Here is a 16950-nt window from a genome sequence, read left to right as displayed (position 1 = left end):
GAGCCTAAAGAGATAGGAGAGGTCCTTTTTTTTTTCAGTGTTCACAAGTGAGAGAGACCTAGTTGTAGAGGAGGATAGTGTGAAACAGGCTGGTGGGGGGGGGGTTGATATTAGTAAGAAAGATGTACTAGGAATTTTGAGGAACTTGAAGATAATGAAGTCCCCCCAGGCCTGATGGCCTTTATCCAAAGATTCTATGGGAAGCAAGGGAAGAGATTGCTGGGGGCTTTGGCAATGATCTTTTTGTCCTCACTGTCCACGGGTATAGCGCCGAAAGATTGGAGAGAGGCAAACTTCATTCCCCCATTCAAAAATGGGAATGGGGTAACCTCAGAAAATGCAGGCCAGTTAGTCTTTCTTCACTGGTGGGCAAATTATTAGAAAGGGCTCTGAGAGATAGGACTTATGATCACTTGGATAGGCACAGTTTGATTTGTGATAGTCAGCATGCATTTGAGGGGTAAATTGTGCCTCACAAACCTTATTGATTCTTTGAAGAAGTGACCAAACACGTGGATGAAGGTCGAATAGTGGACGTGGTATACATGGATTTAAGTAAGGCACTGGATAAGGTTCCCCATGGTAAGAAAGTATAGAGGCATGGGAGGGGCGGGGGAAATGTGGCAGATTGGATTCAGAATTGGCTGACCCTTAGAAGACGAAGGGTGGTAGTGGGTTGAAAATATTCAACATGGTGCTCAATTACGAGTGGTGTCCAACACGGATCTGTTCTGGGTTTTCTTCTATTTGTTGTTTTTGTAAATGATTTGGATGGAGGAGTGGAAGGGTGGATTAGCAAGTTCCCGGATGATACGAATTTGGGTCGTGTTGTGGATAGTGCAGAGGGCTGTTCTAGGTTACAAAGGGACATTGATAGGATGCAGAGCTGGACTGAGGTGGCAGATGGAGTTTAACCCTGAAAAGTGCGAGGTGATTCATTTTGGAGGGACAAATTTGAAAGCAAAATACAGGGTTAATAGAAAGAATCTTGGCAGTGTGGAGGAGCAGAAGAATCTTGGGTTTCATGCCCATAGTTCCCTGAAAGCTGCCACCCAGGTGGATAGAGTTGTTAGGAAGGCCTATGGTGTGATAAACTTTCATTAAGAGGGATTGAGTTCCAGGGCCGTGAAATTTATGCTCCAGCTATGCAAAAGTCCGGTTCGGCCACATCTGGAGTCTTGTCCAGTTCTGGTCACCTCATTACAGGAAAGATGTGGAAGCATTGGAAAAGGTGCAGCGGAGATGTACCAGGATGTTGCCTGGAATGGAGGGAATGTCTTAGGAGGAAAGGTTGAGAGAGCTAGGGCTGTTCTGTTTAGAACGATCAAGAATGAGAGGTGACTTGATAGAGGTGTACAAAATGATCGGAGATATAGATAGACAGCCAGAGACTTTTTTTTTCCTAGGGTGGAGGTAGCTATTACAAGAGGACATCGGTTTAAAGTGAGTGGGAGTAGATATCAGGGAGACGTCAGAAGTAAGTTCTTTACTGAGAGTGGTAGGGGCATGGAATGCATTGCTGGAGAGGACAGTGGAGTCTGCCTCATTAGGGCATTTATGTTGCTATTATAAAGGCATAGGGGTGGAGGTTAGATAGACCTTGGGTTTAGGGTAAACGTTTGGCACAACACGGTGAGTCGAAGGGTCTGCTGTGTTCTATTTCATTGATCATAGAATCCCTACACTGTGGAAACAGGCCCTTTGGCCCAACAAGTCCACCGTAAACCTCCGAGCACCCACCCAAACCTATCTAATCTACAAATTCACAGATACTACTGGCAATTTAGCATGACCAATCCATCTATCCTGCACATCTTCGGACTGCAGGAGGAAACCGGAGCACCCAGTGGAAACCCATGCAGACGCAGGGAAAATGTGCAAACTGCGCAGTCAGTTGCCTGAGGTTGGAATTGAACCTGGTCCCTGGTGCTGTGAGGCATCAGTGCTAACCACTGTCTCACTGTGCCATCCATTTGTACCAGAGAATTGAATGAAGTCTAATTTCAGTGCAATAATAAATAGTTCAGCAAAATCTTAATGAAATTGTTATTTCATACTGTAATCATTTGCAACTTCCAGATGGACGCATTTGCTCACCACTGTTGGATATTCAAGAACAAAACCATCATTGGCCCCCATGTTACTGAAGATTTGAAATTGATGTTCCTTCCACGTCACTCAGGAATTTTTCAGTGCGTCATTTGTGTCTCCTCCTATCCTGTCTCGTCAGACGCCAATACAGTTGTCAGAGCCGAAGCACTTGCTGTGAGAGTGGTTATTACAGCTGTGGCAGAAGATCCATTGATTGAGGTAAATAACTCTACCGTCTAACTTTTGTAATACATGTGTGCATCATTAAGGCCCTATTGATCATCTGTTATTAAATCTTGTGACTACCTTCGCACATTTAATTTTGTAGTGCGAAGAAACTGAGTACTTCCAAGTGTAATATTAGCACATTGTGTTATTTTTGACTCTGAAGAGCTTTTCAAGAGGTTTGGCTTAAGAGGAGGAAACACAACAGTGACTCTTGACTAATATGATGGAATGAGGTTTAATAATGTTTAGTCTTTCTTTGTTAGTACTAAATAATGTTTTGTGGAATAATTTCCCTGCCTCTGAATGAGGAGCTCCAGGTTATCATCATGCTTAATATCCAAGTGTGTTCGTTACACAGGCCACGCAGACCTGCAAATCCTTCTAACACGTGCCAATGGCTAGTAGTAAGAGTAGGAGAGATTTCTTAGTCAGCTATATGACGGAAAGATGATTAGACCCTCTACCACTGCTATTCATAGCTACAGATTGCCACCAGCATGTATGTTGCAATTCTGACTTGGCGTGAACTGTAATATTACTTATAAGGATTCAGTCTTGCCAATAAATGCCCTTTTGAAGTAGATTGATCTGCTAGTAAGTCAAATTCTAATTATAATCGGTTATGAGCTTGGATTTGTCATGATACTTGTGAAATAAATTCCAATGCTCTGACCAATTTTTTTTTTGTGTATATCCATGTGCTTTACTTAATTCTATATGTTCAATCAATGATAGCATGTGCTTCAGTTTCTTGTGCACAAGATATTGTGTACTGAATGGACAGTGTAGTGTTGTAAATGTATAAACTAAATTAAGCCTTCATGAAGTCTTGAATGGAAGGTTTCTCAAATGTTAGTTGAGTCCTTGGGATTGAATGGTGAAGTCAGCTGATCAGGATCTAGGCCCAAAACGTCAGCTTTTGTGCTCCTGAGATGCTGCTTGGCCTGCTGTGTTCATCCAGCTTCACACTTTGTTATCTCCTATTTGTTTTGTTTTATATTCTGTCTGCTTCTAGGTTTTAGCAGGGAAAAACAAAAGCTTGGATTTTGGTGATTTGGTACCTGGCAGTGACAAAGCACTCTCTCTTAAACTAATCAACAGGACTCATTCCACTGTTCCCATTCGACTTGTCATCAGTGCAGTAAGTTTTCATTAATCTTGAGTCATTACTTGAGCAATTTAGAATCATTTACAAGTCTTTTAGTCAGTCATACTGCTCTCTTTCTCAACACAGTGAAATCAAGTGCTTATTAATATTGTGGAGTGTTGACTCCAAGTTCCTCCTTGCACCTTTAGAAAATACATATATACATTTTTAAAATTTCATTTTCCACAAAATGAAGGCGCATCTGGTAAGACCAGAAGGCTCTGCCTATTTCGAATTGCCCTTAACCTGCTGGTGGGTCACTACAATCGTAGTGATTTATGCTTACATATAGTGCTGTCGTGGAGGAAGTTATGGGTTTTCAATCTTGTGATCAGGAAGGAGCATCGATTATATTTCCAAGTCATGATGATGTGTGACTTGGAGGGAAATTTGGAAGTTGTGCTGTTCCCTTCTGCCCTCGTCCTTGCAAATAGTGTAAATCTATAATTTTGGAGGTACTATAAAGGAAGGCTTGGCAATATTGTAAAAGGATTGAATGCTTAAAAGTATTGGAGAAAATACCACGTAGGCTATTTTGTCCTGCATTCTGTCAAACTTTTTCGTTGGAAGTGCACAAGTGAAGCTTATTCCATTACACTCCTATTTGTGACTTGCTAGTATCTGAGAAAGAAGTGTATTGCCTGATGTGCAATTATGAGCGAACATCCTTATCCCGAACCTTGAGTTGAAGGGGGAACGGTCTTTGCTGAAGCAGTTGACCCCTGCAGTGATGTCATGATGCTGAGCTTGAAGCCTTCAATAACCACAGCCTTCAAGCTAAGTAAGACTCCAGCTGATGGTAGTACATAAGATTAGTTGAAGCACCTTAGAAACACCATCTTCTTGTTAATTGAAATCCTGAAAGCATCATCTACCATGAACTCTATGTTAACCTATAAGGTGTTGGAGCGCAATTTGGCCCATTGAATCAGCTCTGCTGTTTGTTGAGATAATTGGTTGGTTTGATAATCCTCCAATCTGTTCTTGCCTTTTCTCCATAACCCTGATTCTTCTTCAGATCTAAAAATCTTGTTTCAGCCTTGCATATCCTTCACCCCAGCCTCTGTATTCCATTGTGGTAAAGAATTCCACAGATTCATTACTGCTGAAGAGAAGAAATTCCTCAACTGTCTTAGAAGGATGATGTCTTATTCTGTGATTATGCCCTCTGGTCCTAGACTTTCCTACAAGAAAAACACCCTTTCCCTGTTCAGAGCTGAGTGACACCCTTTTCATAAGACAGTGGTTTGGGCGTGGTATGAACTGCCAGAGGAAGCTGCAGATACAGTTAGAACTTTTAAAAGACATTTGGATAAGTATATGAATAGGAAAGGTTTGGAGGAACATGGGACAAACACGGGCAAGTGGGGATCGTTGAACTGAAGGGTCCGTTTCCGTGACTGTCCTGTCAAGTCGACTCAGGATCTTGCATGTTTCAATAAGATTGCCTGTCATTGGACCTGCACTCACTGGATTTCGGAACAATCCACTCGATCATTCCTCGTAACCTCCATATCTGATATCAATAAAGTGAATGTTCAATTGATTGCCTCCAATATAAATTCACTTAAATAAGGGTGTAAAACTGTTCAGTTTTCCGGTTGTGGTCTGACGAGTGCCTTGTGCAGCTTCAGCAAGCCCATCCCAAAATTTATACTCTTTTCCCTTTGAAATAAAAGCCAAAAATGAATTTACCCTCCCTATTTGTCACCTGAACTTGGATGCTAGCTTTTTGGTGATTTTTGTGCATGAAGGCTCATGAATCCCACTGTGCTGCAAGTTTCCACAGGCCTCCTCCATTTGAAAAAATCCACTTCTCTAAAGTATATAACTTGCCATTTCCCCACATCGTATTTCATTTGCCTAATTATTGTTCACTCACTTAACCTATGACACTAGCGTTTTGGTGCCCAAGCCTGTGCCAATCCAGATCCTCTATCTAAAGCTGTTGCCTATTTTCCAAAGATCTGTATCCCTCTGCTCCCTACCCATTTGTGTATCTGTCTAGATGCATCTTAAATGATGCTATCGTGCCCACCTGTACCACCCCTGCTGGTCGAGAAGAGACCTTGGAGTCGAGGTGCATTCCAGGCACACACCACCCTCTGCATAAAGAATTCTCCACGTATATCTCACTTAAACTTTTTCCCCTCACTCCTTGAAATCCTAGAACATAGAACATTACAACACAGTACAGGCCCTTCGGCCCTCGATGTTGTGCCGACCTGTCATACTGATCTCAAGCCCATCTAACCTACACTATTCCATGTACGTCCATATGCTTGTCCAATGACAACTTAAATGTACCTAAAGTTGGCGAGTCTACTACCGTTGCAGGCAAAGTGTTCCATTACCTTACTACTCAAACCATGACCCCTAATAATTGAGTCCCCCACTCTGGTGGAAAAAGCTTCTTGCTATCCACCCTGTCTATACCCCTCAAGATTTTGTAGACTTCAATCAGGCCCCCCCCTCAACCTCCCAGTTTTCTAAATAATCCTAATCTACTCAACCTCTGTTCATAGCTAGCGCCCTCCATACCAGGCAACATCCTGGTGAACCTCCTCTGCACCCTTTCCATAGCATCCACATCCTTTTGGCAATGTGGCGACCAGAACTGTACACAGTATTCCAAATGTGGTCGAACCAAAGTCCTATAAAACTGCAACAGGACCGGCCAACCCATGTACTCAATACCCCGTCCGATGAACGAAAGCATGCCGTATGCCATCTTGACCACTATGTCGACCCGCGTTGCCACCTTCAGGGTACAATGGACCTGAATGCCCAGATCTCTCTGTGTGCATCAGTTTTCCCCAGGGCTTTTCCATTTACCGTATAGTTTGCTCTTGAATTCGATCTTCCAAAATGCATCACCTCGCCTTTGCCTGGATTGAACTCCATCTGCCATTTCTCCACCCAACTCTCCAATCTGTCTATATTTTGCTGCATTCTCGGACAGTCCCCTTCATTATCTGCTACTCCATCGATTTTAGTGTCATGGGCAAACTTGCTAATCAGACCATTTACAACCTTCCTCCAGATCACTTCTGTACATCACAAACTGCCATGGTCCCAACATGGATCCCTGTGGAACACCACTGGTCACAGCTCTCCATTTTGAGAAACTCCTTTCGACTAACAACTCTGTTCCCTGTTGCCCATCCAGTTCTCTATCCATCAAGTTTGTACACCCTGGAGCCCGTGCAACTTCACTTTCTCCATCAGCCTACCATGGGGAACCTTCCCTCCTGTCAACTTTGTCACTGCTTCCCCAAATAATTCTATCAAGTTGGTAAGACATGACCTTCTTCCCTGCACAAAACCATGCTGCCTATCACTAATAAGCTCATATTTTCTTTCAAATGTAAATAGATCCTATCCCTCAGTATTTTCTCCAGCGTCTTCCCCACCACTGACGTCAGACGCACTAGTCTATAATTACCAGGATTATCCTTGCTACCCTTAAATAAAGGGACAGCATTAGCAATTCTCCAGTCCTCCAGGACCTCACCCGTGCTCAAGGATGCTGCAAGGATATCTGTTAAGGCTCCAGCTATTTCCCCTCGCTTCCCTCAGTAACCTGGGATAGATCCCATCCGGGACAATCTTTTGTCATTCCGCTGTACTTAATTCACTTGACCCATTGGATGTTCGTTCGCACTGATTGTCAATGTATTTTTTTCTGTCCAGAATGCTGCTGCATGGAGATGTTTTACATTTTCCAAGCCTGATGCATTAGCAGAAACTGCACTGAGGACTGAAAGCACCTCTCCATTGGTGGCCCCATCGGTCATGAATCACGTGATGCAAGCCAGCTATGAAGGAGAGGTAATAAGAAATTCTGCGTCTTAGGTTGAATGTGTGCTCTTATTGACCTTTAAATCAAGGCAGGACTTAGACACTTAATGGCAAGGTCCTCGGAAATGATGGTGAACGAGGAGAACTTGGAGTGGAGGTTCATATTTTCTTGAAAGTGAAGTTGCGGTTGGACAGGATAGTCAAGAAGGCATTTGGTATGCTTGCCTTATTGGTCAATGTATTGTGTACAGGAATCGAGAGGTCATGTTGCCTTATAGGATGGTGTTAGGTGACTTTTGGAATTCTGTGTTCAGTTCTGGTCTCCTTGATATAGGGAGGATGTTGTGAAACTTGAAAAGGGTTCAGAGAAGATTTACAAGAATGTTGCCAGGTTTGGAAGGTTTGAGTTGTTGGGAGAAACTGAATAGGCTGGGTTTATTTTCCCTTGAGCTTTGATCTGAGACATGACCTTTTATAGAAATTCATAACATCATGAGGGGCATGAATAGGTTGAATAGCCAAGATCTTTTCCCCAGGGTGGAGGAATGCAAAACTAGAGGGTATAGGTTTGAGGTGAGAGGGGAAAGATTTTAAAAGGGCAGTTTTTTCACGCAGAGGGTCGTGCATTTATGGAATGAGGTGGTGGAGGCATCCGGATGAGCACATGAATAGGAAGGGTTTGGAGCGATTATGGACCAAATGGCACTAGATCAGTATAGGATACCTGGTCAACTTGAACAAGTGGGCTGAAGGGTCCTTTGCCATGTTGAACATTGCTATGGTTGTAATCATAGTTTTTATTCTTGCCAGAATAATTTTGCATATTTTGGCAATGTGTGCTATAATTGTGAAGAAATTTAAATGGATTTATAATTATATACATTGTTTAATAATCAGCTGCCTACTTGATTTGAAGCCATGTTTGGAGGTAGTTTCAGAAACGCCACTTGACGTTTCTATTCTACATATTGGTTGTAAAGAAAATGTACACATGTCGAACAATGAGCAAAATTGTGTTTCTGTGGGTAGATATTAAGTATAGGCCAGTCACGTGCTCTAAAACAAACAGTTCATATTGCCCGAAGTACTTTTTTATGGCCATTGAATAACATTAGTAACATTGCAAGCCCTACAGTTCTAATTGTAATGTAGGTGAACTATAAAACATATACTCCAGAGTATCTGCACCAGTGATCATAAGAACAGCAACTGCTCCTACTTTTCTGTTAGCTTATTGTGTTTTGTGGATATTAAATGGAATGTTCTGTGTGCCCATGGATGATTCCCATGATCGGCAAGAAGCGCTAAGGTCATGACTTTGATCCGAGGTATACCTTTTCGCCAAAAAGCTTAAAGAAACCACTAAAATTGCAGATTCTGATCAAGATTACTGCCGTCACTGAGTGCCAATTACTCTTCAGAAGTGGGAGTAACACTGACTTGTAAGTAGGCCTTGTAGGTGAGGCAATTTCTGGGTCATTGCCTCCAATTTTTTGTGTATTTTGCTATTACAATATATTTTTCTGGTTGTGGTCTTAGAACTGCTTTGTCGGCCTCATTAGTAACAACAGCAGTGATCTTATCACTGGTTAAGTGACTCTCAAAATGAGGTGGCTGTTGATCCACTTGGATTGGGTACCTGTATCAGTGTTTGAAACAAAACTGAAGGACTAGGTTGTGTGCAAAACTGGATGGAATGTGTCCAGGATAAACGTGTGTATGTAGCAGCATTCTGCACTAAATGTTTTTGGTACATTAGCTCCAGGTCTGCTATTGCTGGACCTGGTATGGTTTCCTTGTGTACACCAACCTGCAACGGAGCCAAGATCTTTACAAAATTTTTAAAAACTCCTTTTTGCATCAGCACACCTCTCAGGAGGGTAATTTTCAATCAGTCATAACTCTCCTAGAACAAGAATTACAAAAATTTGAATGTGGGACTAGCAATTACAAATGAGTTGCAGAGGAACTTGGCACCAAACCTCAAACTTGATTACCTATCCAGTGGGTGGTGGTGGTGTTGAGCCTTGAACAGACAGTCTGTGTCTTTATGCACAAGTGGTGATTCATGACCTGCTGACAAGGATATATGTACACTCTGCCTCATCGCAAGGATTGACTGACTTTTTTTTGAAGATGCACACATTGCCAAAAAGCACTAGGTTAAAGCCATTTGTTGTGACAGTTGTATGCATTTTGCCACTAGTGAGTTGTGGCTCCTCATTGGCCCTGTCAACAATAGTGATTTTGGTTGCTACTGTTGATCAAAGAATGAAAATGTGAGGCAGCAGTTGATCTGTCTGATCTGATACCTGGCAGCTCCTAAGTATCAATCTTCAAGAAAACAGGGGTCTAGTGGCCTGAAAGAGAGAAGACTTATTTTTAGTTTTAGCCTTCAGTCGCAGTTGCTGCAGTCTTGAAGCCTGGATGTGGAAGCTGTTATTCCTCTCCGTTACAGCTGAAAGTTGACGTTCTTTCTGCTGCCAGAATTGCATATGAGACTGAATTTACTACACTTGCCTTGGCCAAGGATGTATTTGTGGGATGTTACCATTTTGGAAGCATTGGTTGTTTATATATATTTTGCTAAGCGTTTTGATAGAGTTAAGCGTGTTCTTTTCTTTTTGTTTGTATTTTTAATTCTAGTATATGAAATCAAGAGTGTCTTGTTTCAAGCTTGGTAGTTTGGCCAATCAAATGGCAGTTGGAACACACCTTACACTTAATCTTGACCCTACCTTTAAAAATAAATAAAGTCATCTTCTTGACATGTTTTGAGGGGGTTTGATTTGGTCCATAATGTTAATGTCACAGTCCATTATGAGGAGGATGATATGGCACTGGGAAGAGGATAAATCAAGAGACAAGTTAAATATAAACATTTTCTGCAGGAAATTTATGGACCTAACTGGAGGTCGTGAAGTGAGACCCCAGTTTTGTTTTGGGCACCAGGGGCAAAATGCCAGCGGATAATAATTGTTTAGTGGCCTTTCTTAAAATCAGAAGAAACAAGTCATTTACTGAGCAGCCACCCAGACTTGCAAGAAAACTTGCTTTCAGCTGCAAGTGTTGCAAATTTTCAGTGATAATTAATGACTATACTTTTAAAAAAGCTAGTCTACTCAAGGTCGTGCTTTTTGAAATTGCTTTTATTTTTAAAAATACATGTGCAATATAGATGGTGTTTTGATTTCTCATTACTTGTGTTGGTTCACCTTTACACCTTGAGGGAATGCCACCAGACCGGCCCCTTTATCTGGTTCGTACTTGGTTGTTTACTTTTCTTCAACTTGGTTAACCAATAGATGTCTTCCCTGCATCAAATAGTATACATGTTCTCCCCAGTGATTATTGATGTGTTAAAGTGATTAAAGGTTTGCTCAAGTGTAAAATAATTTAATGTGTGATTTTCCCCCTCTGGCTAATTTTCCAGTATGCCATGTGTAGTATTACAATATCGTAACTTTTTGTCCCTTTTATTTTTTAAACAGGATCCTGAAAATTTTATTTTGTGGGTTCATTTTCATGCTCCGCAAAAATACATCAGCAATACAGGTATTTATATCTTTTTGCTGTTGGCAGTGTTTTAACTAGCTGAATCCTAGGTGTTTTCCTTCAAATAATTATCTGTAGCAATGACTTAAAGGAATAGATTGTAGTGCGGACAAACTTGCTGATTATTTTAAGACAGATGGGAAAGAAAATTGAGAGAGGATACAAAAAATCTGCAGAGGATATAGATAGGTGAAGTGAGGGGGCATTACATGGCAGCTGGTGTTTAAAATGAATGAGGTTATCCACTTGAGTAGGAAGACTAGAAAAGCAGAATATAACTTCAAGTGAGATTGCAGAATACTATGGTACACAGGAATCTGGGTATGCTACACTTAGAGCACAAAGGGTACATTTAAGTATAGCAAACAATCGTAAATGTTGGCCTGTATTGCAAGCAAGTTGGAATGGAAAAGTAGTCCAGTTTTGTTTGAGACAGAAAGGAATTGGTGTGACAAACTCCTCCTTCATTTTTAAGGATACCAAAACCATGTGTGAGGGGCATTTGAGAGAATTTTCACCAAGTTGGTTCCTAGGCTGAAGGTGTTGCCTTACGAGTGGTTGCATAAAATGGCCATCTGGTGTAGATGAATACCTGATAAATTCTGAGGGCATGTTTCCCTTTTGTAGGGGAATCTAGAATTTTTTCTTTGAGGAATTGCCCTTGTAAGTCAGATGAAGGATTTCTTTGGAATGGAGGGTTATGAGGATCAGATTGAAATGAAGTTGAGGACATGATCAAATTAATCATTTTCACAAAGAAAAGTAGGATTAAGGGGTCATGTGACCTCTTGCATGATTTTGTCGCATGCCAATGGGTTAAAATTACAGACCTACTTTCTGTTAGCAGTGAAGATGTGTCTATATTAGATGGACTATAGCAGTTTTAAAATAGTTTATTACCACCTTAAGTGTATTTACAGATGGACAACAATTGCTAGCACAGTCAATGATATCCACATCAAAAAAGAAAGTTAATGGAATTATTTACATGTTAAATAAATGCCGAAGGAAAAGGAACTCCTAGATATTTGAAGAAATGTGATTGGCACCATTACATTTTACAGCTTTGATCCTGGTTGCTAAACTAGAAGCTAAGTTTGTTTTAAGAAGGCATGTATGTTCCTGGGTTTTATATTTTCTGAAAAAAAAGTAATTGTGAGCTTGTGCAAATATTTGACTCGAGCTATATACAGAATATTATATCCCACTTTGGGGACTGGTCAAAACTGTTAAGAGGTTCAGAAGAAATTTGTGAAATTGACATTGGCATCAAGTGGGAAGAAACTGAGGCCCATTTCACTGCATTGTGAAAGGATGCTCAAAGTCTTGTATAAATTTTAAGAAAATTCAAGGTAGGTAGTTCATATTAGTCAATTCATATCTGCTGGGTATATGTGTAGAGGGCATGCAAAGAATAAAGGAAGGAATCATTGCTTATTGTCTGCCTGGCTCTGGCTACTTCACCATTCAGCAAGCCTCTAGGAATCTTTGGTCAGGCATATCTATAAGATCAACAAGTTAGCACGTTTTAAGAGTTCTAACTAACATATAAGCTCTGGAGAGGGTTGTTGCATTTCATCGATTGGTCTTGCCACAATATACACAGGGCACTGCAGAAAGCAAGTTGAAAATTGGATGCATAAAGCTCTACTTTAAAGATATTTGCAAATGTGAAATTATGATCTTAGCTGCCAATCATATCATTTGGAGATAATGAACTGACAAGATTGGTAAATGGCAAGGCCACCTGTAGGCTGGTGCACACTGCCAAAATGTTCATTGCCATGGCAACAAATTCCCTGGGACACAACTACCACAGGCAGTAAAGTTTAACGTTAAGTTTGAGTGGGGCTGAAACAACTGCAAACCTTGAAAAAAGATGATTTCTAAGGAATGAAGGCAGAGCTGGCTCGAGTGTTTTGAAGGTTCAGCAGCATAACCAGTTGAGGAACAATGGCAGACTTTTAAGTAAATACGTATTCCAGTGAGGAAAGAGGAAGTTGGTCTATCCTCTTGCCAAATACGGTTAACAGCAAAGGTTAGGGGGTAGCATCAAATTGAAAGAAAATGTATACGGTGTGGCAAAAACTATATGTAAGCCAGAGGATTGGCAGGTTTTCAAAACCAACAGGAGACAGCCAAAAAAATGAAGAAGAAAATAAACTGAAGATATACTTGCAAGTAGTGTCAAGATGTACAGCAAGAGCCTCTTTGAATATGTGAAAAGGAAGAGAAGCCAAAGTGAACATAAGCCCCTTTAAAAAATAATAATGGGAACCAGGAAGTGACAGAAGAATAAGAACTTTGAGTTAATATTCACAGTAAACAATAGTAATAGCATTCCAAAATTACTAAATAATCAAGGAACACAAGGAGGACAGGAAATGAAACAAATTCCTTGCCTATTACTAAAGGTAGTGCAAGGAAACCTAGAGGGGCTAAAAACCCTCCAGTCTACTGGACATAATAGAATACATCCTCAGATATTAAAGGAAGACTTTAGATAGTGGATGCACGGTTAGTAATCTTCCAAGAATCCTTAACTTCTGGACAAGTACCAGAGGATTAGAAGGTTGCTTAAAAAGTGAAGGAAGCAAAGATAGCTAGTTTAATTTCTGATATTGGGAAAATGTTGGAATATATTTTAAAGGATGTAATAACAGATCATCATGAAACAGATAATGTGACCAAGTAGACTCAACAAGGCTTCTTGAAGAGGAAATTGTGCCTGACAAATTGACTTGATTTCTTTGAGGCGATAACTAACAGGACAGAAAAGAGAATGTCATGTATTTGGATTTTCAGAACGTTTGATGTACCACTCATTAGGCTACTTAGGAGCCCATGGTGTTGGAGATGATGTATTGGCATGGGTAGAGGATTTGTCAATGAACAGAAGGCTCAGTTGGGATATGGGTAATATTTTTCAGGATGGTGACTTCTAATTAGTGGTGTGCCACAGAATTTAGTGCTGGGGCTACAGTTATTTTACTGCATATCTTAATGACTTGGATGACGAAACTCAAAGTTCTGTTCCCTAAAGGAAAGCAAATGGCAAGTATGATATTATGCAGAGGAATGTAGATGGGTTAAGCAAGTGGTCAGAAAAATAGCAAATGGAATATAATGGAGGAAAAGTGAGGTTATGTACTTAATGGTAAGAATAGAGGAGGTAAATATTAATTTAAATGAAGAAAGCTGCAGAACAGAGTTTTGTGGGTCCTTGTGCGTGAATCACAAAAAGCTGGCATCCAAGTTTAGGGTAATAGTGAAGACAAAAGCAATGATGGCATTTGTTTCAAAGAATATAGCATAAAAGTAGGGAGGTTTTACAAAGGACAGAGTTTAGACCACCGCTAAAATTACAAATAGTTTGGTCATGCCCTTTGTTTCAAGTGCCAGTACATCCATCCTTTATAGAACATAGAACAGTACAGCACAGAACAGGCCCTTCAGCCAACGATGTTGTGCCGACCATTGATCCTCGTGTATGCACCCTCAAATTTCTGTGACCATATACATGTCCAGCAGTGTCTCAAATGACCCCAATGACCTTGCTTCCACAACTGCTGCTGGCAACGCATTCCATGCTCTCACAACTCTGTAAGAGAGCCCTAGAGAAGATTCGCTAGCTGATAACCAGGTGAGGAGAGGTGGATTGTCGCAGGTTGGGCCGTACTTGTAGGAATTTAGAATGATTGCCAACTTGTTTGAAACATCTAAAAGTCTTAGATGTGGAAAGATTGTTTTCCGTTGTGCTAGAGTGCTAACCAGTGGGTACGATCTTAAGTCAGAAATGGACCATTTAAGACAGTGGTGAGGAAGAATTTGAGGGTAATGAACCTGAACTTCTTTACCACAGATGGCTGTTGAGGCTGGGTCATTTAAGTACTTTAAAGCTTGAGATAGACAGACAGATTTTTAATCGCTAAGGGGATCAAAGGTTATTGGGAAAGTGGAATTGAAGATTATCTCAGTGAATTGGAGGATTGACTTCTGCATCTTATGACTTTATACTCATGCTCATTGATTTAGATTTGAGGACACTTGGGTCGTTTGGCTATCAGCAGCCAATCTTTCACCATTTAGGAAATTCACCGAAGGTACCTTCTTCCAACCAAAGTGATGAGCCCTTATTGAATCATATTATATTCCACCTGTGTGCGCTTCCCTACTCATACAGCCTCTTCCATCCTTTTCACCGACTCTCATTCCCACTGGGTTTTGTATTGTTTGTAAACTTGCAAGTATTGTAATTGGTCCCTATATTGAAATCATTAATCTAAATTATGAATAGTGGGGACCTAGACGTTGAATTTTGTGGTACCCTGGTGGTCATGGACCTGAGAATTACCCATTCCAATACTTTTGCTTTTTGCCTGTTAATTTAATGTCAAACTGTGTGTTTTAATTTTGTTTACCAATCTGTGTAGGACTTGCTTGAAAACCATGTAAAAATCCAAATGCGGTGCACCCGCTTACTGATTTGAGTGTTAACCTTTTCGAAAAACTTGTCAGGTTTGGTGAGCATGATTTTTTCCATTCATATCTGTGCTAATTCTGTCCAACCTGACAATTTTGGAGATAGCCAGTGATTGCTTCCTTTGTAATAGTTGGTATCAAGCTGATGATCGTTGTTCTTTGTTTTTTCTCTCCTGCTTTTCTTAATAGTTTAGTAGTCATCAAACCTGCAGACACCACTGGAGAATTAACAGAATTAATGGAATGTTGATCTCCAATGCTTTGAACAAAAAAGGGTTAATTAAGTTTCAGATAGCACCAGTCTGTTTATCTCCTGTGAAATATTGATATCTGTGTTTCATCGCAAATCTTGAACTATAAACTGTTGTAAATTTCAATGCTGCAATTTTTAGGCCCTTTAGGTGTAGCTGAAGACTACTTTGCAAGAGTTGACATAGAGGTTGACACACCTGGCCCCTGTACTGTTATTAACAGCGTACCACTCTGCGCAAGAGTTGGAATTGCCAGAATACATGCTCCTAAAGACCTACAGGTATGCCATCACAAGCACTTAAAGACACAAATAATTTATTCTGTGTTTGCTAACAATTTTGTGTGTGAAAATAATGCATAATGGAACCAGGCAAAGATTAGGATTAACTCCTGTTTGGTTTGATCTTTTTCCAATTGTGCCATCACTGTTTGTACACCACTAGAGATTGTTGATTCTTGAGGGTAGAAGAGAAGAAAATCTGAATGCTTTGAAGTTTTATATTAGTATTAATTTTAATATGCTAGACAGATGAACTAAAATATTTTCTATACTAGCAGATGAATAAATGTGATATATTGTGACAAACTCTTTGCGGATATGGTTCAGTTCTGCACTGGCGCTTCTGCTTTTAATTTTAATGTATATATTTTAGATGAGTGGAATGATGGCATGCTAGGCAAACTTGCAGATGACACTGAGAAAGGTATGTTGTGGAGATGACAGAACGAGGTTACAAAAGGTACAGACAGGTTGAGTGTGCAAAAAACTGCAAGATGATGTATCATGTGGGAAGACATGAAGTTGATCACTTTTTAGTTTTAAAAAAGAATTGACTTGCACAGATGTGATGTTCTGGTGCCTGAGTTGGCCAAGGTGGATTTGTTTCAACTAGAATTTAGAGCAAGGGGTGATTTAATTGACGTATATTAGATCATTTAATCGTCTTGACAAGATGCCTGGATAAAATGTCGCCTTGTGTAAAATTTTATGGTCACCCTTTTGGGGCAGATGAATGTTTTCTTTTGACGGTTGTGTGGCCTTGGAACGCTCTCTATCTAAAAGCCATGTAGATGAGGTCTTCAAATATTTTCAAGATAGAGACAGTCTACTTATGTTCCTAATTCATAAGTTTAGACATTCAAACAGTGGCTGAGAGTTTAAGCCAGTAGCCAGCAGTTGTTAAGAGAGCACATTTCAAATGGGATGTTATGAGCATCTGCTATATACAAAGAGTCAGCGTAAAAAGCTTTTGAAGACCAACTTGGTTTTTCTTTTGTGAATGTCTGTTATATTGTTTGTCCCCAATATTTTGTAAAATATTGAAACTTGTGATTGTCTTCCATTGTTCGTATAATATGCAGTGATAGAAGTGTCTGCTGCATGTGTTCTGAGA

At 40.3% G+C, this 16950-nt stretch overlaps 1 protein-coding gene across 1 annotated transcript in view; it reads left to right on the top strand.

Moving 5' to 3' along the window:
* The window catches only part of LOC125451748 (centrosomal protein of 192 kDa-like), a 214670-nt gene that overhangs the window by 116245 nt on the left and 81475 nt on the right, over positions 1–16950 (top strand). Inside the window, exons 34-38 of the mRNA XM_059646356.1 lie at positions 2080–2310; positions 3335–3460; positions 7160–7297; positions 10759–10822; positions 15697–15836. Coding sequence (XP_059502339.1) covers positions 2080–2310; positions 3335–3460; positions 7160–7297; positions 10759–10822; positions 15697–15836 — 699 coding nt within the window. The remainder of the gene's footprint in view (positions 1–2079; positions 2311–3334; positions 3461–7159; positions 7298–10758; positions 10823–15696; positions 15837–16950) is intronic.

This window comes from Stegostoma tigrinum, chromosome 5 (genome assembly GCF_030684315.1).
Source record: "Stegostoma tigrinum isolate sSteTig4 chromosome 5, sSteTig4.hap1, whole genome shotgun sequence".
Classification (NCBI taxonomy): Eukaryota; Metazoa; Chordata; class Chondrichthyes; order Orectolobiformes; family Stegostomatidae; genus Stegostoma; species Stegostoma tigrinum.
This window is presented reverse-complemented; position numbering and strand designations above follow the sequence as displayed.